At 61.7% G+C, this 27,713-nt stretch overlaps 1 protein-coding gene across 1 annotated transcript; it reads left to right on the forward strand.

The window, feature by feature from the left end:
• The first annotated feature begins 2,237 nt into the window (after positions 1-2,237).
• On the forward strand, positions 2,238-26,173 carry SLC9A1 (solute carrier family 9 member A1). The gene is made up of 12 exons (XM_054292234.1): positions 2,238-2,565; positions 19,059-19,519; positions 21,405-21,655; positions 22,110-22,327; positions 22,758-22,960; positions 23,184-23,273; positions 23,606-23,676; positions 23,995-24,168; positions 24,276-24,390; positions 24,720-24,821; positions 25,087-25,159; positions 25,808-26,173. Exons 1-12 carry the CDS (start codon positions 2,238-2,240, stop codon positions 26,128-26,130), a joined length of 2,409 nt encoding a protein of 802 aa, XP_054148209.1. The 3' UTR covers positions 26,131-26,173.
• Positions 26,174-27,713: the final 1,540 nt, after the last annotated feature.

Raw genomic sequence — 27,713 nt, forward strand, 5'->3', positions numbered from 1 at the left:
GAAAAAAGGGAACTCAGTGTAAAACCCCCACAACACGCACATAAAGTTCAATTTCACACCCTGTGCCACAGTCAGGACGTCCCAGGGTGCAGATGCAGTTTCACAGACACAGACCTTACCCTGTAAGTGCTTTGTCCTGCAGACAGCTGGAGCTGGACTGGGATTTGTCTGCAGGTTAAAACCCTCAGGCCAGAGCAAGGAAATTTCCTCTTGGCCAAGAACCTGCACCAACCCAGACCCTTTTCAGGGCTGACACCCCTTTGTCCATCAGGAACCTGCTGCCAGAGCCCTTCCCTGGGTGTTGCATCCCCTGCAAACCCCCAGCATCCCCATCCCACCCCAGCTCCGGCTGATCCTGGTGCCAGGAGGGAGCAAAACCCGAGCCAGGGATTGCACAGGAGCATTTCCAGCTGTTCTGTACCTGCTCTGCTCCCAGGAGCTGCCTCTGGAGGCCGAGCAGCCCCCGGGGTTCTGCCCACATCACCAGCTCGGGCTTCTCACCCAGATATGACTGAGCCCTTCAGAACGAGAAGCGCTCGGGGTTTCTTGCCTGATTGCTAAAACAGATGAATCTGGCTGCCCAGCACACGGCCAAACGGAAAAGAGGAATTGACGCACCTAGCGTGTTCCTGCTGGGGCTGATGATGAGCTTTAATGGATGGGTCACGTTTGGGGGTGATTTTCCATGCTGCTCCCCTCCTGCCCTCCCTGTTCCCTGCAGCCTCTGACCACCAGCGCTTTGGGAGGCTTAAATCGAGAGTGTAACTGGTGCAAACCGGCAAACGTCGCCTCCAAAGCTCGAGGCTCGGCTGCCACATGCCATGGCAAGGGCCCATGCACTTCTCCCTAGAATTAAGGGCTGCATCTTTACCAAAAGGCCCCTCGGCTCCCAAAGTTTGGGCAGCAGAGCAGGTTTGGGTCGCTCTGGTCACACACGTGTGACAGCCAGGATGGTGGAGGAGAGCCAAGAAATCAGGGAGGCTGAGCCGGCCGCGGTGCCAGCGGCCCCCCCAGGCTGCTCCAGAGGTTTCAGCGGAGCCTTATCAGATTTCCTGGTGACTCAGAGCGAGCGGTCACCGGGGAGAAGGGCACGGGCACGGCTGTGCCAGGGAGCTGTGCCCCTGCCCCGTGCCCCGGGCCGGTCCCGCAGGGTGCCTGGGCACCCCTGTCCGTGCCAGCCCCGGTGCCCGGTGCAGAGCCCCCCGTGCTCCCCGGCAGCGGCAGCCGCCTGCCCGCACATCCCGCTGTCCTGCTGTGCTCCGGCACCCGGACCGTGCTTTGGGGGCCTGGATTCCCGCACAGCTCCGCTCCCTGCGCGGCCCCTGCTGCGCTTCCCCCCGAGCCAGCCCTGCAGAGCACCCTCTGCCCCCGGTACCCTCTGCCCCGGTGCCCTCTGCCCCTGCATCCCCTTGCCCTGCTTCCTCTGCCCCTGCACCCACCTTCCGGCCTCTCCCACGCTCTCCCTTTTCCTTTTCCTTTTCCTTTTCCTTTTCCTTTTCCCCTTCCCTTCCTTCCCTCTCCCATCAGGATCCCCAGCTCCCTTTCTCCCCTCTTCTCCCCCTGTCCGTTCCCCTCGCACAGCCCCCCTGCGCTCCCGGCCCCGGCCCCGAGTCCATCCCCATCCCCATCCCACCCCATCCAATCCCACCCCACCCCATCCCACCCCATCCCCATCCCATCCCCATCCCATCCCATCCCCATCCCCATCCCCATCCCATCCCATCCCCATCCCCATCCCCATCCCCATCCCACCCCATCCCCATCCCCATCCCCATCCCATCCCATCCCATCCCACCCCATCCCCATCCCCATCCCCATCCCACCCCACCCCATCCCACCCCATCCCCATCCCACCCCATCCCCATCCCCATCCCCATCCCATCCCATCCCATCCCATCCCATCCCCATCCCCATCCCATCCCACCCCATCCCCATCCCCATCCCCATCCCATCCCACCCCACCCCCACCCCATCCCACCCCCACCCCATCCCACCCCATCCCCTCCCTCCCTCCCCGCCGCTCCCCGCCCGCTCCCGCCTCCCGCCGCCGGCGCCGCCCCCGGTGCCTCCCTGGGCCCGTCCCGCCCGCCGTGTGGGCCGAGCCCGGCGCCGCGGCCGGCCCAGCTCCGCTCGGGCTGTGGCGGGGCGGCTCCAGCGCTCGCCGCCGCGGCGGCCCCGCCGCCCCCCGCCCGCGCCCCCCGCCCCTCGCCCCGCGCCCCTCGGGCCTCGCCGCCGCCATGGGCGCCGCGGCCCTGCGCGCCCTGCCCTGGGCGCTGCTGCTGCTGGGGCCGCTGCTGCCCGGGCAGGTCCTGCAGGCCAACCCCATGCTCACCTCCGAGGGCCAGCCCGCGCCGCTGCCCGGCGGCGCCGTGCCCGGCTTCACCGCCGCGCCGCCCGCCGCGCCCGAGGAGATCCACCCGCTCAAGGAGCAGCCGGCCAACGGCTCGGCCGAGGGGCACGCCAAGCACCGCAAAGCCTTCCCGGTCATCGGCATCGACTACACGCACGTCCGCATCCCCTTCGAGATCTCCCTCTGGATCCTCCTGGCCTGCCTCATGAAGCTGGGTAGGTGGGCGGCGTGGCGGGGGGGTCCGCGGGAAAGGGCCTGCGGAGGGCCTGGAGAAGGAGGGACCCCCGGGCAAATGGGACAGAGACCCCCGGGCATCACAAGGAGTGACCCTCGTGAGCATCTGCCCCGAGAGACCCGCCGAGCATCCCGGGCGGGACCCCCCAACCGGGTGGGACAGACACCCCCGGCCATCCCAAGGAGTGGCTCCTGAGAGCATCCCGAGGAGCGACATCCTAGGGAGAGACCCTCAGGACATCCCAGGGTGGGACCACCCCAGACATCCCAGTGCGAGATCCGCCGCACGTCTTCCGCAGAGCTCCCAGGCCGGCTGGGCCGGGGTGGGCACTGCTCTCCCCGCGACCTTGGCTCCCTGTCCTGGGCCTGGTGGACGGCAGCATCCCGGTCCCTCCACTCCCACCTGGGGATGCTGCTGACCCTGCTTGGACCAGGTCTGCTCTCCTCTCTGTGACACCCAGGGAGGAAGCGCCCCGTTTGCTCACTTCCTCCCTAACCACAGATGCTTTCTGTAACCTTGGAGGAATCCCTCAGAAGCCTCCCGGTGCCCGGCCTCCCCTTCCTGCCCCTCCGCAGCAGCAGAGCGGGGCGGCTTTGCCTGTGCTGCACGCACAGCGTCCCGAGGTTCCCGCATTGGAGAGAGCGGCTGGGGCTGGAAAAGGCTGAGCCCGGGATGCCCCGCTCCGGGAACGCATCACGGCATCCCTCTGCCGGGGCGGGGGCTGTTGACAAAGTGTTTTGCAAACTTCTGCAGCTGGATCAATAGCGGCCGAATTAGCCCAGACCGTGACGCGGTGGAGCCTGCTGTGCTGTCCCCGGCAGTGCAGAGGTTGAGCTGGCCCTGCTCCCATCCCTGGTGATGCAGCCAGGGGACAGGTGGGGTGTTTGCCTTGGAGCAGGTGAGGAGGGAAGGGAGCTCTGTGCTCCTTCGTTTTGCTCCTCAGTTGCCATCAGTGGTTTGATAACGCTCACTTATGGGTTGGGGGAAATCTTGCTTTGGGAGCTTTCTAAAGCTGGTTCCTGTTGTAAACTGTGCCCTGTCCTGGTCTGAAGGGGTCTGAGAGACCCCCAGGACTCAGATCCTTCCTGCCCAGCTGCTCCTCACATACCCCATCCCCTCCCCGGCCCGCTGAGCGTGCGTGGGCAGGTGCAGCCCCATTCCCACAGTGCCTCCCGAGTGCTTTATTTACGTGCAGGCGGAGGAGTGAGAGCACTTGAGACCCGCAGGCTTGTCTGGGAGACAGGCAGTGGGGACAGGCTGGAGCCAGGTGGGGTTTGTGCCTTCCTGGCGTTCCCCAAAGCACCTGGGGCTGGAAGGTGCCTCTGCCTGGGGCGGCAGGGCTCCCTTCGCAGGGCTCCCTTGGCTGTGGCACTGCGCCTCCAGCGCTGCTCCCGGAGCAGGGAGTGATGAAATCAGGAATATCTGTGCGGAAGCTGGAGCAGAAAGGAGGGGCCAATGGCCCGCGGGCCTGCCGGGGAAAGCTGGCAAACAGCAGGGCGAGCAGAGCTCAGGGGATGGAGGGGAAAGCTGGCAAACAGCAGGGCGAGCAGAGCTCAGGGGATGGAGGGGACACCCAGCACTCTGTGCCACTGCTGCTGTGAGGAGGGGACACCCAGCACCCTGTGACTGCTGCCATGGGGAGCTGACACCCAGCACCCTGTGACTACTGCCATGGGGAGCTGACACCCAGCACTGTCACTGATGCTGTCGGAGCTGCTCCTGCCTCCCTTGCCCGCAGCCAGGGCTCCGTGGTGCTGCTGCTGCAGGACAAGTTGTGGCTGCCGGCTGTCAGCTCTTTGATGCCGTACAAGTCTTATGCAAGACTGCGTGTTTCGAGGGGGGTATTTGAGGAGAGGCTGCCCTGCAAGTCTGGCAGAGGTGGCAGGTGCTGTGCAGAGCTCCAGAGGTGTTGGGTATGCCAGAATCCACACCTCAGCTCACCCTCAGCTGTGGCAGGGCCTTGGCACAGGGCGGTCCCGGGACACCCCTTTCCTTGGCCTCCTTTCCTCGTTTTGCATTCTTGTCATGCTGCCTTGGCAGGTAATTCCCCAGCTGCAGGTACAGCTCCCTGTGCTCGTGAGCAGCCAAAGCCCTCTCACTGCTCTGTGTCCCTGTCCCAGCCCCATGTTTCCTGCCCTGCATCACGGGGTGCTGTTCAGCAGCAGCAAAATCGGCTTTTTCCACACAGGGATGGCTCTTACACAGCTGGGCACTGCTGGCAGCACGGCCTGGAATGGCAGGATGGGGCTCACACAGCCCTGGCTCCCTGCACCAGACAGGCTCTGCAGCATCCCATTTCCAGCAAGGGAGCAAGGGGGGTGATAAATAGAACAGGAATTTGCAGTGCTCCTCCTTCTCCCCACGCCGTCAGTGTGCATTTATTGATGCATCAGGGTAATCCTGAGGGGACCAGCATCATCTCTTTCCAAGAACAGGAATTCCCAGGGTGTGGGCTGTGCATGACAGCACCTCCTGCCTGTCCCCTCCAGCCCCACAGTTCTCCTTGCTGGCTGAAGCTGCTGATTGAGCCACAAGTTGCTCCAAAAGTGAGTCTTCAGCCCTGTGAGTCACTGCAGGGTGTCACCCACCCTCGGGCAGTGCAGGGTGACCATGTTGAGGAGCCCAGGAATACTCCCAGGGCTCTGCTCTGCAGCCTGACCTTGTCCTGTTGCTCAGCTTCCCCCTTTGGCTCCTGATGCTTTACACAGCTCTTCAGACTGAAATGCATCCAGGGGATTTGTCCTTTCTCCAGCAGCTCTCACTGGGTGTGTTGGGGAATCAGAGGTGTGAGCTGAGCCCTTCCCCTTTGCTGCAGTTTTTGTGAGGTGCCTCAGAGGAGCTGGTTTGTGGGGGATCCCTCAGCGGGCAGGGCACAGGGGATGTGTGTCCCCAGCGTGTCCTGCAGGCGTGGGCTGTTCCTGCTGTGTTAATCCCCCTGCAGAAGGGGAAGCTGCTCCTGGCTGCTTTGCTTAATGCTCACATGATATTTTGGGCTGTGTAGGGGAAGAGGGAGCGAGGGGCAGCTACAACCATGTGCAGATCAGGTCTGGTGGTGGCCTGGCTCTGCCGGGAGAAGCCTTTGCAGCTGCAGGTTGCAGCCAGACGTTGTCCCGACCTGTTGTACTGTTGCAGAAGGCCAGACCTTCCCAAAACAGCCCAGTCAGGAGCTCCCTGTGCCCTTCTCCAGGGTTTGCAGGGCTGTCGTAAGGCTCCTTCATGCCGTGCCCAGGGAGAGGTTGGTGAGCTGAGGGGATTCTCTGCAGGAAAACCTGCTCTCCTCTCTGAGGATTGACCTTTCAGCTCACGTGGCTCCCAGAGACGTTGAGGGGAATTCAAGTTGGACTGTAAATACCCCTCGTTTCAGGGGAAAGGGAAGGAGTGAGTCAGGAATGTAAATAACAGATTGTGGTCAGCTTTGCTGGCTGTGCTGGGCCCAGCAGGCAGAGCTTTGTGGTGAGCACCAGCTCCCACCCACACTGGAGGAGAGCTGGGGCTACCTGTGCCCTGGCACAGCTTGCCCAGAGCAGCTGTGGCTGCCCCAGCTCTGGAATTGTCCAAGGCCAGGCTGGACAGGGCTTGGAGCACCTGGGACAGTGGGAGGTGCCCCTGCCCATGGTGAGGGGTGTGGAACTGGGTGGGCTTTGAGGTCCCTGGGATATGGGGGATGTGGAATGACTGGATGGGCTTTGAGGTCCCTTCCCACCCAGACCATTCCATGATTCTGTGACTCCTGGTGCCCACCAAGCTGCTCTGTCACTTCCCTCCTCTGCAGGAGAAACCAGGATGGAAAAATCCTCATGCATCAAGGTAAAGGCAGTTTAATAAAGCAGAAGCAAAGGTCAGGTGCGGAAACAAAGGGAAACAAAAGATTTATTCTCTACTTCCCATCAGCAGATGATGTCCAGTCACTTCCTGGGAAGTTCCTTCAGAAGCAGGGTGGCTGCTCCGGAAAGCCAATGTCCTGATTGAGCTGCCCACCCTGTCTTCCTCTGTTCCCTTTGCTCGATGCGGTGTGTGATATCCCTGTGGCCAGCGTGGGACAGTCCCAGCAGTGTCCCCTCCCAGCCCCAGCTCCTGCTGGGGGTCAGTGTGGGGCAGCTTTGGCGCTGTGAGCAGCTCGGGGTGTTATCAGCCCCCTGCAGCCGCCACGGAGGGCTGTGGGGCAGAGGGGCTGCAGCTGAGCCGGAGCCAGGGTGTGGGGACGTCCCTCCCTGTGTGCCCATGGCAGGGACAGTGCTTGCATGAAGGAGCAGCTGAGCTCCTTCACTCGCCAGTGCTGCTGCTGTGACAGTCACTGAGTCACTGCTGTGTCTCTCCTTCCCCGCTGGCAGCCCTGCTGTGTCTGGGAGAGAGGATGGGAACCCAACAGGCCAAATACCAACACGTTCTGCTGCCACCCCACAGACCAGCCCGAGTCACCTGCAGGGCTCTCCCTGCCCCTGCACAGCGAGTGACAGCTGCCAGCGCCAGCCTGGCACTCACAGGACTGTCCCCCGCGTGTCCCCAGCGTGTGTCCCCACCCTGAGCATGTTGGGCTGGTGTAAAACGAGCTGGGGATGGAGCTGAGCTCAGTGAGCAGAGCCCAGAGCTGTGCTGGGGTGGATTACATGGGGACACACTGGTGCCCTGGGCAGGTTTGGTGTCACAGCTCAGCCCCCTGTGCCAGCACAGCACCCTGCTCGGTGACACTGCTTTGAGAGCTCCAGTGCTCCCAGCACTGCTGTGCCTGCAGAGGAGCCAGATTAGGGAAGGTCCCAGTGCCTGTGAGCTGGTGATAGGAGCTGGGAGAAGAAGGGCAGAACCTGACGGGAGCAGGTGGGGTTGTGGAGCCCCACAGAGGCTCAGGGCATGGGGGTGGCTCCTGTGCCTGGAGGAGGAGAGACAATTTCAAAATTGCCACAGAAACGTTTGTGGAAGCTGGTGGCTGCTGGCTGGCAGCGAGATTTGGGTGCTAAAACTCTTGGGTGCTAAAACACTTGGGTGCTTTGCAAACGTTTTTATCAGCCCACATCCCTGCCCTGGAATCGTGGCTTTTGGAGGAGCCACCCCAAGGTTTTACAGAGCCCTGGGAGTGGAGGAACGTGAGATTCCTGTAGGCTGATAAGCAGGGTGGGAAACCTGCTGTGGTGGTGGCCCTGGATGGAAGAGCTGGATCTTGAGGCCGGACACAGCAGGAGCACCCCAGAGCAAAGCCACTGGCGTGGGGACACCTCTGCCAGTGCCACCTGCGAGGGAGGGAATGGCACAGCCAGGACACATTGCCAGAGGAGCTGTGCCCAGCGTGGGGAATGCGTGTGTGTGACTCTCAGGTGTGCTGGGGTCAGCTCTGTGGCCCTGGTGCACCCCAGGTGTGCTCCGTGGGCTCGGATGGCCCTGCTGGGCTGGGGGACGGGGCTGTTCCTGCTGGATCCTGGCCCTGGCTGATCCGGGTTCCCTCTCTGGGCCAGAGGGAAATGTTTGTCTCATTCCTGGTTGCAGTGTTTGTCCTACAGCCTGGCTTATCTCTGCTGGCTGCCGACACGGGGTGGTGAGAGCCTGGGGATCACCCCAGCGTCCCCCCTTGTCCCAGGGCGCTGGGCTTGGGGAGTGACTGTTCAGAAAGGATTTGGAGTGCCACACAAGTGTAAATTGTCGTGATGATGAATTTAAACAGTCTCTTCCAATGCAGACTTGTTGCATTCCCACTTCCTTGTTGGATGTGGGGATGATCTAAACATGCTCTGGCTCCCTTTTCCCCTGCTTTGCCATCTCAGAAAGAACAGCCACGGCATTTATTTTTTCCTCTCTGATCTGCCCGTTGCTGGTGTCTGAGCTAAAAAACATCCAAACTGTTCCCTCCATGGATCTGAGAAAACCATTAGTTTAATTATGGTTGGAAGAGTGAAGGATTCCCGCTGTGAGGTGCGGGATGGTGATGGAGTGGGGAAAGCAGCACAGGTCTGTAATCACAGCCATTCCTCCCTGGCGAGCCCTGATGTCCATTAAGGCAGGATCACACCCGTGGCAGCCTTGCCTCTGCTCCCTGCAGGGCCCCGTGGCAGCTCCTGGGCCTCAGGGCCCTCAGGAACCAAAGCTTTTGTTTCATCCCATTCACCAGCAAAGGCCTGGAGACCTGCTGCTGGGGTCAGGGCTGGGCTGGCTTCCCACACAGGCTGTGGGTGGAATTTGGGGTGTGGGAGCTGCCAGTCCTGGGGCAGCCGGGGCCCAGCTTGGTGCTGGCCTGGCTCTCAGGATGTGCCATGGAGCTGGCCTGGCTCTCAGGGATGTGCCATGGAGCTGGCCTGGCTCTCAGGAGGTGCCATGGAGCTGGCCTGGCTCTCAGGAGGTGCCAGGTGCTGGCCTGGCTCTCAGGACATGCCATGGAGCTGGCCTGGCTCTCAGGGATGTGCCATGGAGCTGGCCTGGCTCTCAGGAGGTGCCATGGAGCTGGCCTGGCTCTCAGGGATGTGCCATGGAGCTGGCCTGGCTCTCAGGACGTGCCATGGAGCTGGCCTGGCTCTCAGGGATGTGCCATGGAGCTGGCCTGGCTCTCAGGACGTGCCATGGAGCTGGCCTGGCTCTCAGGGATGTGCCATGGAGCTGGCCTGGCTCTCAGGAGGTGCCATGGAGCTGGCCTGGCTCTCAGGGATGTGCCATGGAGCTGGCCTGGCTCTCAGGGATGTGCCATGGAGCTGGCCTGGCTCTCAGGAGGTGCCATGGAGCTGGCCTGGCTCTCAGGACGTGCCATGGAGCTGGCCTGGCTCTCAGGGATGTGCCATGGAGCTGGCCTGGCTCTCAGGAGGTGCCATGGAGCTGGCCTGGCTCTCAGGGATGTGCCATGGAGCTGGCCTGGCTCTCAGGACGTGCCATGGAGCTGGCCTGGCTCTCAGGGATGTGCCATGGAGCTGGCCTGGCTCTCAGGGATGTGCCATGGAGCTGGCCTGGCTCTCAGGACGTGCCATGGAGCTGGCCTGGCTCTCAGGGATGTGCCATGGAGCTGGCCTGGCTCTCAGGGATGTGCCATGGAGCTGGCCTGGCTCTCAGGAGGTGCCAGGTGCTGGTCTGGCTCTCAGGGATGTGCCATGGAGCTGGCCTGGCTCTCAGGAGGTGCCATGGAGCTGTTCCTGCCCTGAGCCCTGCAGCTGACCCGGGCTGGCTTGGGGGTGGCAGCAGAACGTGTTGATCCTTGGCCCGTTTGGTGCCCATCCTTTGTCCCAAACTGCCCAATCCCCCAACCACAGCTTGCCCACCGTACCCAGAGATGCTGGGGTTCCCTTGGGAGTTACTGGGGTGGAGGACAAGGTTTTGTCTGCAATTAATGCAGCTGAACAGTCTCCCTTGGGGTTTGAGGGTTGCACATGGGAGAAGGGAAATGCAGGTGGTGGTGCAGGGCAGGGGGTCGTTCTTGGGGTGTCCGTAATCCTGTGGTACTGAGGGACTGCAGCCCCTCGTGCAGACGAGACACAGATCTCTCTCTAGCACTTGTGCAAACCAGATGCTCATTAGACTTGCAAATAAATACTAATTTATCACAATCCTTCCCTTTTCCCTCCTGCAAGCCCTGGTTTTGGCTGTGGGTGCAGGGCTGGTGGGGGCTCTGAGCCTGTCCCAGGATCATGCAGGGCCTGCTCCTTGGTCCAGCATCCTTGGAGCTGTGGGCACCAACAGTAATGGGCATGAATTACTGCAGCTGCCTTGTAAACATTTGCTTTCTTTTTATTTTTTTTTCTTCTGTTTTGGGTCCCCAAGGCCTAATTTGTTCAAATAAAACCCGAAATCCACACGGAATACTCTGTGGAAACACAGCCTTGCTGAGTGGAGCTGGAGCTGGGCTGCACCTCATCCCTGCGCTGGGCTGCCTGAGTCAGCAGCAGCTTTTCTCACCCATTGGGGCTCAAAACTGCCAGCGTGGGTTTGGTGAAAACCTCAGTGAGATCAGGGCCAGGCAGCTTCCAAGGGAGCAGCAGAGGAGCAGGGCATGGTTTGGGTTGAACCGAGTGTTGGTGGTTGAGTCTCTCACTGCACTGAGGTCCCACCATCTGTTCCCCGTGGTGTTGGATATCTCAGGGACCACTCTGATTCCACAATGCCTTCCAGCTGTGTGTTAACCTTGTCGTGTTCTGTTCTTTGGCTCTTTCCTGGGGCAGCAGAGCTCGTGTGTTCCTGCTTGGGGAGGAGGAAACCAAAGTGAAAGCTCAGCAGAACGGGCGTGCACACACTCGCTGCTGCCTGTTTGTCAGAAGGGGCAGGATCCAGGCTGAGCCTTGCTTGGACTGGGGCAGAGAGATGAATCTGGTGGTGTGTCACCTGTGGAGGTGCAGAAATTGGTGGTGTGTCACCTCTGGAGGTACAGAAATCTGGTGTCACATCACCCCACGTCTCTTGGGGCTCCTTCCCAGACCCCGCCTGTGTAAGAAGGGCACGGCTGAGGCTCGTTTGGAGTTGGGCTGGTGTTTTGAGTGGAAAGTTTAGGAATGCAGAGTGCTTTTTTAGTCAGAGAGACTAAAGAGAACACACAGATTTTCTCGGGTTGCCCAGGAGTGACTCACAAACATCTCAGCATCCGAGGTCTTTGTCTCCAGAGAGTTGCAATGCAATCGACCTCCGGGGACAGCACTTAAATCCCACTGAACAGAGGGAGATAATTCCCCTCTCTTGTGCAAGACACACACTTGCAGAGCAGACACCCGTGGCAGCAGTTTATTCCCAGTGCCTGGAATTATTCTGCATTTTGGAGTCACGACATGCTCGATCCTAATGACGGCTTTGGAGAGAAGGCAGCTTCCCACCCCACTGCTGGGGATCTAACAGCAGACACCCCAGGGGCACAGATTTAAGCACATGCAGGCCTTTGAAGGGAAGAGCTGGTGTTTCCAGCCCTGTTGGTGCCTCGGTTTCCCTTGGGAACGCTTTTCCCACAGCATCCCATCGTGGCTGGGATGGAGTTGGAAGGCTGGGATGGTGTCTCTGAGTGCTGGGATGGTGTTGGAAGGCTGGGGTGGTGTTGGAAGGCTCAGATGGTGTCTCAGAGTGCTGGGGTGGTGTTGGGATGGTGCTGGAAGGCTAGGATGGTGTCTCTGAGTGCTGGGATGCTGTTGGAAGGTTGGGATGCTGTCTCAGAGTGCTGGGATGCTGTCTCTGTGCTGGGGCAGAGGTGACAGTGGCCGGCGCTGGCACTGGCTCCGGCTGCGCTGCTGGCATGTGCTGAGAGCGGTGTCGCTCTGTCTGGGCTCGCAAAGCCCGGCAGCAATCAGTGCTAATTGCAATTACCGCCTCCCCGCTGTCCGAGTGCAGACCAACAGGTTGTTTCCTGAAAAGCTTTTGTTTGTCTTTCCTGCCCGTGTTCCTGGTAGGAAGTCTGCCCTTCCTGGGAAGGGCGGCTGGCATCGCCCTGCTGGGGACTGTGTCCGTGCTCACCTCGGGCCGGCGCAGGTTCAGCTCTCCCCAGGGCTTCCAGGGTCAGCAGGAGCTGGGCATTGAATGCTGTGTGCTGTGGCTGAGGGTCAGGAGCTGGGAGAGCGACCGGAGCCCTGTTTTGGGTGACCAGGCTCTGTGTGTTTGCATCCCCCTGCTCCAGAGCCTCCGTCCGCATCCAGCAGTGTGAGGGTTCCCTTTGCAGCACGCAGATGTTCGCTGGGAGCATTCTGTTCCAGAAATCCCCTGGCACTGACCCCTCCTAGCCCAGCTATTCACGGCATCCAGCGCCTTGTAGCAGCTGAAGGAATCTGGGGAGAGCGTGGCTGCTGAGAGTGAGTTATGTTTAGCTCCTTGTCCCTTTCCTTGGAGCTAAAGAAGTTTTTCTAGACCCTAAACATCCTCAAAATGCACGAGTCCAGCTGCTGTCACTGTTCTGAAGGATATACACCTGGATGAGGATGCTGTTATCCCGTAGAAAACTCACTTTTGCAGGGTAAACGAGCCGTGCCAGGAATGATAAATAAGCTTGCAGGCCTGGCTGCGAGCTGCGCCCACCGGAGCTGGTGGGGCAGAGTCAAAGTGAGCCTGGAGGCAGCCGCAGCAGAGTCTGGGTGGCAGTTTGTCCCCGAGTGCCCCGTGCCCAGCTGCTGCTGGGTGAGTGCCGCGGGCTGGTGAGCAGAGCTGAGTGCAGCCTGCCCAGGGGCTCTGAGCAGGTTTGGTGGCTGCAGCTGCGGTTTGGGAGTGGCTCTGGAACCTGCCCGTGACAGGAATGCAGTCAGCAGGGTCGGGGCTACCGGGGAGCTCCAAACCCGGGCTGGTGTCCCAGAGCCCACCGGGCTGCGTGAGCCTTGGGGCACAGGGCAGCTCCAGACCTGCAGAGAGGGGGAGGAGAGCTGCTCCGTGCACAGCTGTGCACAGCTGGGCCTGCAAGAGGGTTTCTCCACATGTGGTGGCACCGAGCCTTGAAGCCTCCCAGTGGTTCTGTGCTTTCCTCCCTGCTTGGAATGCTGCAGCCGTGGGGTGACAGTCCAGGGGTCTCGCAGTCCTTAATGGCAATTAGGTCTTTCTTAATATGTGCTTTCCTTGCAGAGTGTCCTTGCCTTCCCTTCTGGTGTGAAGGAGAAGCGTTATCTAAACACAGGACTGGAAATTGGGAGCTGTGGGTTCTCACACCAGCTCTGACGCCACTCGCTTGGGGACGTGGGCAAGTCCATTTAATGTCTTTTGTCTCTCATTTCCTTTTTACAGCTGGGAGGAAATTAATACCAGCTCTGTAAAAGACTCCCAATTGATCTGTTAATTTCTTGTGAGTGCTTCAAGATAAAACCAGGGTACGTGCCCTTGCTGCTCTCAAAAAAAAAACAAACTGTTCAAGTGTTTGTGCTAAAGGCCTCTGTCCATGGATTGTTCCTCAGGGATGAAGGCTGCACCAGCCCGGCCTCCTGCTCTGGCTGTACCTTGAGGGCTCACCAAGCCATTCTCAGAGTCCTCCTGTGTGCAGCCAGCTCAGGCTGTGGCTTGTGGCTGCTTGGCCGAGCCGCAGCAAGGCTGGTGCCTGGCAGTGTCTGCTTTTTGTCCTGTGCCTTTCAGGTTTTGAGTCACCCCAGGGCTGGCCTGATGCTATCAGCCCTGCTCTTATCTCCAGCAAAGCAGCAGGGTCCGGCGGGGTCACCTTCCCACACGCACCTGGCCCAGGTGCTGGGGCTGTACCTGGGGCTCCCATCACAGCAGCTCCTTCCTGGTGCCCCGGGCTGTTTGCTTTGGGCGGGAGAGAGGGGTAAAGCCAGGGGCAGGTGGGTGGGGTGGGGCTGAGCAGGGTGTGCAGGCACAGGGGCGGTAATGTCACACCAAGGGGAAACACAACAGCCCCTTCCCCATCTGGCACGGCTCCTGATGGCTGGGGGCTGTGGCAGCGTGGCTTTTGGGGACACTGTGTGCTGGGCAGGGTCACGGCCAGGCTGTGCTGGGCACCCTGGGCAGGCAGACCTGGGGACCAGCCCAGGACTCCATCCCATCCCATCCCATCCCACCCCATCATCCCATCCCATCCCACCCCATCCCATCCCACCCCATCATCCCATCCCATCATCCCATCCCACCCCATCATCCCATCCCATCCCATCCCATCCCATCCCACATGGATGGAGCTGATCCCCACTCCTGAAAATGCCTGGGGGCTGTGGGGCAGAGCTGATGCTGCCCTGAGCACCAGCCTGGCTGCCCACCCGAGTTTGGGGTGCAGCAGTGACCCCGAAACCAGGGCTGGGTGTTTTGCTTTTCCCTTCTGCTGTGCTGGCTTTGCACGCTGTGCCCACGGCCAGGTTGGGAGGGTGGCTCTGTGGCCCTTGTGTGGGATCTGCGTTCGCTCATGACTCACAAAAAGCAGCATAAATTAATTACCTTCCTGGTTCTTGGCTTTGCTTCGTAATTAGCGACAACAAAATAATGAGGCTTGAGTGAAACATTTGGTTTGTTCTGGAGGAAATTGTTTTGCTTAGAAGCACTTTCTGTACCTGTGCCTTAACACAAAAAACAAGAAGTCAACTTCTCACCAGGAAATGGCATTTTGGGGTGGAAAATCAACGCTTTTCCGTTCTGGACATTGGAGCCACTGGGTGCGTAATAGGTTGCCCAAATCAACCCAAGCTGCTGAAACCAGCCCAGAAGGAGCTGCAGGGGAGCAGTGGGGTGAGCTGCACCTGCGTTAAACCCTGCCCGCTCCCTGGTGAAACAGAAGAGGGTTTGGCAAAGCCCAGACTGCGTCACGGCCCCACGTGCGCCCTCCCAGTGGGATGCTGTGGGGATGAGCCGGCTTGGGGCTCTGTGGGGCTGGGATTTCAGGGCACGTGGTGGTGCTGGAGCCTGTGAGAGGCACTGAGTGTAATTTAAGTACAGTGGTTTTACCCCCTCTCCTGGCAGGGTGACACCGGCCGTGGCCTCGCTCTATTTATAGGCGTAGAGCACCAGCTTTTTAATTCCTTTTGAGCAAGTTCAATTTTCATCCCCTTCCCTCGAGGCTCCCCGTTGCATCTGGTGCAGCTCTCTGTGTTCTCCTTGTCCCCTGTCTTTGCTGCTGGATCCAGCTCCATTTTGCAAGGGAGAGCAGAGCAGAGACACCCTGAGATCCCTGCTGGAGCCACAGCAGCCAGCAGAGCCTGGCCGGTCCCTGGGCAGGCCAGGGCAGAGAGGAATCCGCCGTGTTTTTGTGCGGGATGAATGGAAGAAGCTGCAGCCCAGCTCTGGAGGGCTGGGATGGATTTTCCCCTGGGAGCCAGCTGCCAAATGTTGTGTCACTGCATCGCCGTGCTCACCGGGCTTTAACCCTGCTGGGTCCTACCCCATCCTGGGCCTGCCCAAAGCACAGCGTGGGAAAGGCAGATCCCAGAGCTCTGCAGCCCCTGGAGCCCAGCCCAGCCCAGCCCTCCTTCCCTCCCTGCTGCTCCTTCCACGCGCAGAGAAGGGCACGGTGCTGAGTCACGGCTCCGTGCAGCGCTGGTCCCCAGGGCTGGTGACACATGTGTGATTTTGGGGTTCAGCCAGCAGGGCGTCGGTGTGCGGGGCTCTCTGTGTGTCACACGGGAGTGTGGGAAGGTGAGCACACCTGTGCACGCCTCACCTGGGCTTGCTGCTGCCTGCAGGGTTAAGGTGGCCCTCGGAGGGGCCCGGCGCTGTCAGACACTCGTGTGTGCTCCAGCCCTGCTCTCTGCAGTGTCCTTCAGAAGGGCAGCCCTTCTGAGCATGCCTGCTCTTCCCAGAGCCAGCTCCACTCCCAGCCACGCTGCAGCCCAAACCAGCCCCTGCCCGGGCTCCCCAGGGCTGGGAGAGCATCACCTGGGGGGCTTCACTGCCCCTTCCCAGGCTGACCCTTCATGTGTCACCAGAGCAGCGTCCCCAGGGCTGGGAGAGCATCACCTGGGGGGCTTCACTGCCCCTTCCCAGGCTGACCCTTCATGTGTCACCAGAGCAGCGTCCCCAGGGCTGGGAGAGCATCTCCTGGGGGGCTTTACACCCCCTTGCCCCTTCATCCACCACCTCCTCCAGAGCAGCATCCCCAGGCTGGGAGAGCTCCTGGCCCTGGTTAATAATTGAGTGATTCCTCCTCTGCCTGCTGGAGCCTGCAGCTGCTGCAATGAGCCTGGCCAGGATGGGGGTTTGTGCGAGCACTCTCCTTTCTCGCGCCTCCTCTGGGCTGACAGGATCCTCCTGGAGCATCCTGGCTCTCGTGCTGAGGCCGTGTCCCTGCGTGGGTGTTTGGGAATGTGGGGTGAAGCCTCAGGAGCATCCGGCTTAACCATGAGCATGCTGGGCCCTTCAGCTGTGCCCATGCTTCCTTCCCTGCTCCCTCCTGTCCGGCAAATCCACTGACCCCAAAATAAAGACCCAGAAGCAGCGGAGCAACCTTTGTCAGAGCAGCTTTCCTTGCCGGAAATCTCTTTAATTGCAAGGATGGGATTTCCTCCAGATCTGCAAGTGCTCAGTCCGTGGTTGAAACTGGGGTTCCTGTCCCTGGTTCCTTTCTGCCCCGACCCAAGGAATTGCTGCCCACCAGTGTGTGCCCTGCCGGGCACGTGGGAGCTGGCAGTGTGGCGTGGGCAAGGAGCTGCTTTCACAGGAGCTGTTATCTCCTGCGCTTCCCTCTCTGTGTTTGCTCAACCCCGCGGGGTTCATGTTTAACCCAACTGTCTCTCCTTTAATGGCTCAGGTGTGTTTGATGCTGGTGAGAGGGAGCTGCTCCTGTGGGGTTTGTTTTCCAAAGGAGGAAGCTTGGGTGGCTGTGCCTGCCCTGTGCTGGGGATTTAGGGATCAGGGGTCACATTATTACTATTTTATTGCTCTTATTATTATTATTATTGTCGTAATCTTTAAAGCCATTATCAAGGCTTATTCCCCTTTCTGCTGCCCCTTGGCTGGGCATTGTCCTCTCCCAGCATCCTGCCCAGCCCTCCTCGTCTTCCAGGAGGGAAGTTGAGGCACAGGGCTGGGATCAAAGCACTTCACCCTTGCCTGGCCTCGTCCTTCCCACCAGTCACCCCCAAGCATCCCAAGGTGGGACGCTGGCTCCCACCAACAGATGGGTACCAGTGAGCTCTGGGATGCTCTAAAAATACTGAGCGGAGCAAGCGGGGAGCAAAAAATGGCTGAGATTCAGTGAAATCAAAGGCATAATTAAAATGCAGCCCGTGTAAGTGTATTTTTAGGGCCCCACAAAAAGGCTGTAAACCACTGAATTCCCATCAGCACAGGAATGTTCCAGTTTAATGGAATCCTGGGGCCTGTGGGGAAGAAGTGAGAGATGCTTAATTGTCAGTGTTTGTGTTTTATTCATGATTGAACATACTTAGCAAGCAAAAACTGCCCTGCTGTCGGCTTCTCGCTGCTTGTGTGGCTTTAAGCCTTGCTCCAGCCAGAAACTGCCCGGTGTGCTGGAAGGGTCGGTGGCTCCCAGGGTTTGCACGAGCTGTGCGTGGAAAGGGGATTGTCACCTCCCCTCCCATGGGAGCTCCGTGCCAGGGCTGCCTTGGGGTGCCCGGAGCTTGTGCGGGCTCCAGGAAAGAGGGGAAATTCCCATGGGGGTAAATCAGGGGCTGGGAAGTCCCTGAATGCAGGGGCTGGGGGTGCCTTGGGACAGGGTTGGTGTTCCCAGCTCCTCCTGCCTCCCTCTGTGTCCATCGAGCTGTGTGCTGGGGGCAAAGCCAAGGCAGGCTGCTGCCAGCATCCCTGCAGCACCTGGGGCCCTCTGGAGCAGCTGGAATGGCTCCTGGAGTGGTGAATCCTCTGGGCTGGAGCCTGTTCCTGCAGCTCAGGGGGGATCTGGGGGCTGATCCTGCCCCAGGACCTGCGTGGGGCTGGGGGCTGTGCTCCCTGGGCAGGGTCTGTGCACCTGAGGGTGTCTGCAGGGTGCGGGAGGGCTGAGCTGGCCGTGGCACAGGTGTGGCCCCTGCGGGCTCGGGGGGATCTGGGGGCTGATCCTGCCCCAGGACCTGCACAGGGCTGGGCTGGGGGCTGTGCTCCTCGGGCAGGGTCTGTGCACCTGTGCACCTGTGCTCCCTGGGCAGGGTCTGTGCACCTGTTTCCCCTAGGAGTGTCTGCAGGGTGCGGGAGGGCTGAGCTGGCCGTGGCACAGGTGTGGCCCCTGCAGGCTCGGGGGGATCTGGCTCCTGCTGGAGGGATGGAATCTGGTGTGGGATTGCTGCAGATGGCACGGCCGGAAGGAGCGCAGGAACGCGGCGTGCCAAGGCAGGGCTCCTTATTTTAAACTGCTTCCCTTGCCAGGGAACAAATATGCCTCGCTTCAAAATAATAGTGATAAAGGCTGGGAGGAGGTGCAGGGAGCCCAGAACCCTCTGTGGGTGTTGGTGGGCTGGCAGGGGCCCGGCTGGGGTGCCGGGTGGGAATGTCATCCCAATGGTCAGGGCTGGCTCAGGGACCTGCCTTGGGGTCGTGCTGGGGTTGGAACAGGGGGAAATGTGTTCCCTGTCACCCTCACCCCAAGGATGCATCCTGTCCCTGCTGCAACCAGCCTGTAAAGCCTCCAGGAGGGAGAATTGCGTCCTGGAATGCACCAAGCAGCAGCTGCCATCCGCATCCCTCAGTGCCCTGTGCCAGGGATGCCCGGGGATGGGGCTGGCCTGGCACGCTGGGAACGGTGGCACCGGTGGGCAGGCTGCTGTCTGCTGGGAGGGAAACGCCACAGCCTGTGTGTGCCTGGGGGCCGTGCTGTGTGGGGAGAGCTGCAGCAGGGACTGCTGTGTGGGGAGAGCTGCAGGGCCGTCACAGGCAGGGACGCCTGCCGTGGGCACCCTGGGGTCCAGGGAGAGACCCTGGCGTGTCCCAAGGGTGGCTGTCACCTGCTGCTGGGACTCTCAGGGTTCTGGCTGAGACCAGCAGTACCGCGGTCTGGTTAAGCTGCAGTTTCCACTTGACAGAGCAGGGCAGGAGGGGAAACTGAGGCACACGGGGAGTGGCAGGTCACGAGGAGTGCGGGGAAGTGGTCCCTGGCTCTGGCAGGGGTGTCCCTGCAGACAGCATCCTCCATTCCTGTACCCAGTGTGTCTCTCCCTCTCTCCCCCTCTCCAGGCTTCCACGTGATCCCCTCGGTGTCCAGCATCGTTCCCGAGAGCTGCCTGCTCATCGTGGTGGGCCTTCTGGTCGGGGGGCTCATCAAGGGGGTGGGTGAGAAGCCCCCCATCCTCAAGTCGGACATCTTCTTCCTGTTCCTGCTGCCCCCCATCATCCTGGACGCCGGCTACTTCCTGCCCCTGCGCCCCTTCACCGAGAACCTGGGCACCATCCTCATCTTCGCCGTGGTGGGCACGCTCTGGAACGCCTTTTTCCTGGGGGGGCTGATGTACGCCGTGTGCCAGCTGGGCGGGCCGGGCCTCAACCACATCGGCCTGCTGGCCAACCTGCTCTTCGGCAGCATCATCTCGGCCGTGGACCCCGTGGCCGTGCTGGCCGTCTTCGAGGAGATCCACATCAACGAGCTGCTGCACATCCTGGTCTTCGGGGAGTCGCTGCTCAACGACGCCGTCACCGTCGTGAGTGCCCTGGGGAACGGGGTTGGCTCAGGGTTTGCTCATCCCAGCGTGGGGGCACCTGTCAGGGCCGTGCCAGCGGCCGCCCGGCTGCTCCACCTGCGCCAAACCGTGTCCAGGTGCAGAGCTAAAAGTAGAGCCTTGAAACAGAGGTGGGTTGAGGCGGAGTGTTCCACTTGGAGGGCTGGGCACGTACCCAGTGAGCGTCCTGGTGCCTGGGCTCTGGGCATCTGCTCTCCTGGCTGGAGCTGCTGCTGTGCCCGTTGGTGCCATGGGCTCTGGGCGTCTGCTCTCCTGGAATTGCTGTGTGCCCATCAGCCTCCTGGTGCCTGGGCTCTGGGCATCTGCTCTCCTGGCTGGAGTCACTGCTGTGCCCATCAGCCTCCTGGTGCCTGGGCTCTGGGCATCTGCTCTCCTGGAATTGCTGTGTGCCCATCAGCCTCCTGGTGCCTGGGCTCTGGGCGTCTGCTCTCCTGGAATTGCTGTGTGCCCATCAGCCTCCTGGTGCCATGGGCTCTGGGCATCTGCTCTCCTGGAATTGCTGTGTGCCCATCAGCCTCCTGGTGCCTGGGCTCTGGGCATCTGCTCTCCTGGCTGGAGCTGCTGCTGTGCCCGTTGGTGCCATGGGCTCTGGGCATCTGCTCTCCTGGAATTGCTGTGTGCCCATCAGCCTCCTGGTGCCATGGGCTCTGGGCATCTGCTCTCCTGGCTGGAGCTGCTGCTGTGCCCGTGCCTGCCCTGCCAGGGGCAGCACGAGGGGCTGACCCTGGCTCAGGCAGAGCTGCCCTGTAGCTGCTGCTCTGTCTCTCCTTTCATGTGGCCACTGTCCTCCAGCCCCCAGGAGGTGGGAGGGCAGCACATCAGCCATGCAAAGGGAGAACTGGAGGGGCTGAGGCCAGGCTGGAGGGGCTGGAGCCAGGCTAGCAGCCCCCTGCATCACCCCCAGCCCCTCTGCAAGCAGGGGGACCTTTGGGAGGTGGGGCCAGGCCTGCTCCCTTTCCAGAGGACATCAGTGTCCAGGTGCTGGCTTGGCTGTCAGCGTGGCCTTCTCCTCTCTGCAGGGCTGACCTCTAAACTGATTCCTAACCCACTGCTTTTTCCTGGCTCCTTTCCCACATCCCAGCTGTCCATTCCGGAGCTGGCTGCTCAGCCCCTGCTGACAAGGTTCCTGGTGACAAAGAACACTCTGTCCCACCACAGGGCTTTTTCCAGGCACTTCTCCCCCGTTTTTCAGCAGAGGGGTGCCTGCAGGGTCTGCGTCCCCACTCTCATCCCTGGGGGATGCCTTTGTGTGCCCCTGTCCCAGGAGCTGGCACCTCGCCCTCCGTTCCTGCTATTCCTGCAGGAATAAATCCTGTTCCCATCCTGACATGTGCTTTAACATCTCTGCAGTGTCTGGGGGTGGGAGAAGCCAGCACAGCCCAAGTCCTTCCCTCGGGTTTCCCACAGCTGCAGAAGCCACCTCAAGGGTTTGGGCTCTTCTCTGGGCTGGGCAGGGCAGATGGGACTTTTCTCTCCATGCATCTGTCAGGAGCCCCCCAGCCTGGATCTGTCCTTTCCTGCTCGTTGGGAAAACAGGAACGGGCTCTGGCTGCTGACCAAAGGCCCTCCTGGCACAGCTGGAGGGCAGAGCTGTCCCAGACACATCTCTGTGTGTCCCTGTGGGCACAGAGGGCAGGGAGCTGGTACCCCGGGTCTGTGTCTGGCACAGCAAAGCACCAGCAGCTGCATTTGGTGTGAGCCCTGGCCAAGCACCCGGCTTGGGGTCACCAGGCAGGGACGCAGCTCAGCTCAGGTGTGCCGCACTCCCTGGACAGGTGTCCCCCGAGGTGAGGCTGTCCCTCACCAGAGGAACAGTTTGAGCCCTGCTCTCCTTTGTCCCTGCCAGGTCCTCTACCACCTGTTTGAGGAGTTTGCCAGCTTCGAGCAGGTGACCATCCTGGACATCATCCTCGGCTTCCTCAGCTTCTTCGTGGTGTCGCTGGGCGGGGTCCTGGTGGGCGTCATCTACGGCGTGATCGCCGCCTTCACGTCGCGCTTCACCTCGCACATCCGCGTCATCGAGCCGCTCTTCGTGTTCCTCTACAGCTACATGGCCTACCTGTCTGCCGAGCTCTTCCACCTGTCGGGCATCATGGCGTGAGTGCGGCGGGCAGGGCCTGTCCCTTTGGCCTTTGGGGGTTTGTGGGGTGTGTGACCACAGTCCTGCCTGGCCCAGCGTGGTCACTGCGTGCCCAGTGAGGCCCAGGGCTGTGTTTGGGCTGGGATATGCAAGGAGGGACACCAGAGAAGTGGGTTCGGGAGTTGTCCCACGGATCTCAGGGTGCTGGCAGCCTGTTCCTGTTCTCCTGGCACACAGGAGCAGGCAGGGCCTGCTGAGCACTCAGGACACCGTGGGTTTGTGCTCCAGGGCTCACTCCTGCCCTGCCAAAGGAAGGACAAACCTCATGTTGCCTTGAATGTTTGCTGGTGGTTCCTAATGCCTGTGCTGCCCTGGAGTTTGGTGTCACGGCACAGAATGCTGCTGCAGGGCCAGGGCCTGGGGCTGTCCCCACGTCCCCATGGCTGCTGAGGGCCCCAACCTCACCCCCAGGCTCATCGCTGCTGGTGTGGTCATGCGGCCCTATGTGGAAGCCAATATCTCCCACAAGTCCCACACCACCATCAAGTATTTCCTCAAGATGTGGAGCAGTGTGAGCGAGACCCTCATCTTCATCTTCCTGGGCGTCTCCACCGTGGCTGGTCACCACTACTGGAACTGGACCTTCGTCATCAGCACGCTCTTCTTCTGCCTCATCGCCAGGGTGTTGGGTGCGTGTCAGTGTGGTGGCAAAGCCCTCAGTGGTAAAAGAATCATGGCATGGTTTGGGTTGGAAGGGACCTTAAAGCCCATCTCGTTCCAGCTGCCATGGGCAGGGACACCTTCCACCATACCAGGCTGCTCCAAGCGCTGTCCAGCCTGGCCAGAGTGGGCACCTGGGTCATGGTGAACTCTCAACCATGATGGTTTGCCTTGCTGGGAGGCTGGAGATGCCTGGGTGGCACTGCTGCACCGTGGGCATCACCCGTGCTGGTGGTTGGTGTTGGGGAGATGGGGCTGAGGCCGTGGTGGTGCCGGACATGGGGTGGAAGGTGCCATGGGATGCTGAGATGAGCAGACAGCCCTGAGGGGCTGCAGGGTGGGCTCTTTGGGACTGGAGGGGACCCTTGACCACTCCCCCAGGACTGTGCTGTCCCCCAGGTGTCCTCGTGCTCACCTGGTTCATCAACAAGTTCCGGATCGTGAAGCTGACGCCGAAGGACCAGTTCATCATCGCCTACGGGGGCCTGCGGGGCGCCATCGCCTTCTCGCTGGGCTACCTGCTGGACTACAAGCACTTCGGCATGAGGGACATGTTCCTCACGGCCATCATCACCGTCATCTTCTTCACCGTCTTCGTGCAGGTGGGTGCCGCCCACCCAGGCTGTGCTTCCAGAGGGGAGGGGGCTCTCATGGCCCTGTGGAGGGTGGGAGCCCATCCCCGCTCCATCCCTACCCTGTCACTGCCCCGCGTCCCCAAAACGCTGCTCAGTGACACCGACAGCGGGTTGGCTTTGCCGAGCCCATCCCACCCCCACTCTGTGCCTTGGGCAGAGATGTAACCCTCCTCCTCCTCCTCCTGCCCAGGGCATGACCATCCGGCCCCTGGTGGATCTGCTGGCTGTGAAGAAGAAGCAGGAGACGAAGCGCTCCATCAACGAGGAGATCCACACGCAGGTAACGCGTGCTGCCTCAGCCCTCTGCTCTCCCTGCTTCTGCCACCTCTGTCACTGGGACCTGCCCCTAGATCAGAGCCCAAGGTAAGGGGGCAGAGCGAGGGCTCTCCCCGTCTGTGTCGTGCAGTGCCCGCTCTGACCCAGACCCCCAGTGCCTGTAGAGCCAAGCCCGTTGTGTGGGTCCGTCCTGCCCTCCCAAAGCCCACCCTGGACCCACAGCCCTGATTTCACACACCCTGAGTGCCCTCCCCGTGTGTCAGTGTGGGTGTCAGGGCAGGGAGGGGGTGGGCAGGAGCCCTCCGAGCTGCTCACGCCTTGCACCATCTCTTCCAGTTCTTGGATCACCTTCTGACGGGGATCGAGGATATCTGTGGTCACTACGGGCATCACCACTGGAAGGACAAGTGAGTGGGGAGGTTTGGTGGCTGGGGAAGGGTTTCAGTCACCACCCAGCAGGTTTCACAGCTCTGTGGGAGTGGGGAATGGGGAGTGGGAGTGGGAGTTTGGTGGCTGGGGAAGGGTTTCAGTCACCACCCAGCAGGTTTCACAGCTCTGTGGGAGTGGGGAATGGGGAGTGGGAGTGGGAGTTTGGTGGCTGGGGAAGGGTTTCAGTCACCACCCAGCAGGTTTCACAGCTCTGTGGGAGTGGGGAATGGGGAGTGGGAGTGGGCCGGGGCCAGGGCTGAGCTGTGTCTGCCCCTCCTGTGCCCCGTTCTGGGAAGGCTGAACCGCTTCAACAAGAAGTATGTGAAGAAGTGCCTGATCGCGGGGGAGCGCTCCAAGGAGCCCCAGCTCATCGCCTTCTACCACAAGATGGAGATGAAGCAGGCCATCGAGCTGGTGGAGAGCGGGGGCATCGGCAAGATCCCCTCTGCCGTCTCCACCGTCTCCATCCAGTGAGTTCCCTGCCCTGGGCACCTCCCTGGCACCCTGAGTGCTCCCTGCCCTTGGCTGCTGCGTGGCCATGGTGGTCTGTGGCTCTGAGCCCTGTCTGTCCGTGCAGGAACATCAACCCCCAGACCCTCCCTCTGGAGCGCGTCCTGCCAGCCCTGTCCAAGGACAAGGAGGAGGAGATCCGCAAAATCCTGCGCACGAACCTGCAGAAAACCAGGCAGAGGGTGAGGTGTCCCCTGCCCTGCTGTGCCTTGCACTCCTGGCCTGGCTTCTTCCCCAGGAGGCTTTTCCTCCTGGCATGGTGCTGGGGTACTCTGAGGGCCAGGCTGATTTGGTCAGTGGCTGAGCCCAGCCCTTAAACCCTCGTTGGGCCAGGGTGGGTTGGGATCAGGCATCCCATGGTGGCGCACAAGGGATGAGCCACGAGCCTGCCTGGGCCTGCTCTGCCCACTGGTGGCTGTCCCGTCCATCTCCAGGAAAAAGGGGCTGTGACCTTTCTCTCCCTCTCCGTGTGGGATTTTAACCCGTGTCCTTTTCCGGGATCTGTTCCCAGCTGCGCTCCTACAACCGGCACACGCTGGTGGCTGACCCCTACGAGGAGGCCTGGAACCAGATGCTCCTGAGGAGGCAGAAGGCGCGGCAGCTGGAGCAGAAGGTGCTGGGGAACACCAGGGTGGGCAGGACTGGGGCCAGGGGGGCTTCCCAGCCTGGGAGGGGGCTCAGGTTTGGATGACAGAGGGGGACCCCAAGCCTTGGGGGTCCTGTGATTGCCCCAGGCTCCAAGCAAGTCCCTGGAGCAAGGCTGGGAGGATCTGTGCCCGTGTGCTCTGCGTCCCATTGCTGCTCCCTGCCCATCCCCATGTCCAGTCCCCTACCCATCCCTGTGGCCACGCTGCTGACGGTGCCTCGCTCCCTTGCAGATGAACAACTACCTGACGGTGCCGGCGCACAAGGTGGACTCGCCCACCATGTCCCGGGCTCGCATCGGCTCAGGTAGGTGGGAGGGGCTGCCGAGAGCGGCACTGCCCTCACCCGGAGCCCTCGGAGCTGTCCTGCACCGCCTCAGCTCCCTGTGGCGCTCCAGCCCCGATTGTCCCCACCCCGCGCCCATCCAGCCCGGCCCCGAGGGTTGCTGCTCCGAGCAGAGGCGCCCAGCTGGCTCCCAGCACAATTCCCTGGGAAGGCAGGTTGGGCAGTCCCTTTGGAGCCCAGCTCGCTCCATCCACGCTGCCACATCTCTGTCTGTGCCCCTCGCGGGGCGGGCATCAGGAGCGCTTAGCCCAGGACCTGTTGCCAGTGCGTTCCCGGTTTGTCCCTGGCACATTGGCTTTGGCACCCGCGGTTCCCCCTGTCCTGTGCGTCCCTCCCGCTCCGGGGCCGGGGTGCCGGCTGTGCCGGCTGTGCCGGGCGTGCCGCGGCTGCGGAGCCCGCGGTCCATCGGCAGAGGGCAGCTTCGCCCTTCCCGATGGAGCCGGGCTGTCGGCAGCTCCGCCGGGCTGTGGAATCGGGAACAGGAGTTACACCGCTGAGCTGGAGATCAGCGAGACAGCCCAGGCACCCCGGCCCCAAACACACATCTGGGGGCATCACCGGGGGTCCCTGAGACCCCCCCCTCCCTGCCTGACCCCTCTGTGCCCCCAGACCCGCTGGCCTACGAGCCCAAGGAGGACTCGGAGAACCTGCCCATCATCACCATCGACCCCGCCTCGCCGCAGTCCCCCGAGTCCGTGGACCTGATGAGCGAGGAGCCCAAGGGCTGCGGCGGCCTCCCGCCCTCGCCCGAGGAGGATGAGGAGGGGCTGGTGATGCGGGTGAAGGAGCCTTCCTCGCCGGGGACTGACGACGTCTTCACGCCGGGGAACGGGGACAGCCCCAGCAACCAGCGCATGCTGCGGTGCCTGAGCGACCCCGGCCCGCGGCCCGAGCCCGAGGAGGGGGAGCCCTTCATCCCCAAGGGCCAGTAGCCGCTGGCACGCGGCCTCCAAAGCGTTTCTCTCTCTCTGTTCATTCATTCGTTCTTTGCTCTCCGTTTCGGTTCCTTGTCACTACACACCGGGTTCAGCCAGGGCAGCCTGTCCTGGCTGGACTGGGATTGCCAGGACGGCTCTGCCCGGCGAGCCCTGGGCTGGCCCCAGCGAGCAGGGAAGGGGCCCCGGGGCGCCCCGGGCTCCTCGGGCCGCGTGGCCTGGGGGTGACGGACGATTTTCCGCCCGGGATTGGGATCTGCAGGCGCCTCTCAGCCCCCGCGGGGCTCCCCGGAGGCGCCCACCCACTCAGGACCTGCGGCCGGCTCTGACCAGGGGTCTCCACAGTCACTCCCATGGCACAGCCCTGCTCTCCCCTCTTTGCTGTGCTTCACTGCCCCCTCTCCTTGCTCCGGAGCGGAGAGATGGGACAGCAGGAGCTGGCACGGGGCTGGCACGCACACACAGACACACACACAGACACAGACACGCACATGCACACACACACAGACACACAGACACAGACACAGACACACAAACGCGCACGCAGACACAGACACACAGACACACACACACACACAGACACACAGACACAGACACACATACAAACGCGCACGCAGACACACACACACAGACACACACACACATACAGACACACATGCACACACACACACAGACACACTCACACACACACACGCACACACACAGACACACACACAGACACGCACACGCACACACGCACATATACACACTCACACGCTCCCCATGCCCCCTCACCTCGGGCTCCTGCGCTGCTCCCTCGCCTTGGCAGCTCCCCCGTGGGCCCGGCTGTGCCTGGGATCCTCCCTCCTGGCCTCACATTTCATGCCAGGTCTTTTCAGAGAAATACTCTAGAGCCATGCAGGGGCGAAGCTGGGACCCCTCGCTTTGAGCAGCCTCTCCATCCCTCCTGGAACTGCTGTCACCTGTCCCGTGGGGACCCTCCCGGGCCAGCCTCGGCCCCTCGCCCTGTGCCAGCGCGGCAGCGGCTGCTCCTTAACCAAAGACAGGCCCGGGGTGTGCCAGGGGGATTGCTTGTCCCCCGGGGTGTGCCAGGGGGATTGCTTGTCCCCCTGCAGCGAGAGGAGCTGGGAGAGCCGAGTGCCAGCTCCCCCAGCGTGGGGACACCTCGGATCCCAAAGGCTGGTGGCACGGGCACGACTGGGGGTGCCGGGGGGCCTGGAAGGACCCATCTTTCCCCGAGGCTTGGGAGGGATCGCTGGGCGTTCTGGTGGCTCGCAGCCCTCCCTGGCTCAGGGGCGCCCTGTGTCTGTCACCCTGTCCCCCGCCTTGTGCCACCACGGGGTGCTCACCGCCCCTGCCCGGGGCCCCCGGCCGCTGTCCCCTCCCCGTGCCGTGCCTTGCCACGCTCTGCCGCTGCCTTGGTGGGCACCTGCCCCCCGTGCCACCCGCCCCGCTGGCACCCCCAGGGCCGGCGCCCGCGCCGCTGCCCGCGCCTGCCTGCTGCCCTGCTCTGTGTCCAGGAGGAAAAAAAAAGCAATGGAAATTCTCTTGTATAAAAAGGAAAAAAAAAAAACCAAACC

This window comes from Melozone crissalis, unplaced genomic scaffold, assembly GCF_028551555.1.
Source record: "Melozone crissalis strain CALT ecotype California unplaced genomic scaffold, PUWL_Pcris_2 ptg000108l_1, whole genome shotgun sequence".
Classification (NCBI taxonomy): Eukaryota; Metazoa; Chordata; class Aves; order Passeriformes; family Passerellidae; genus Melozone; species Melozone crissalis.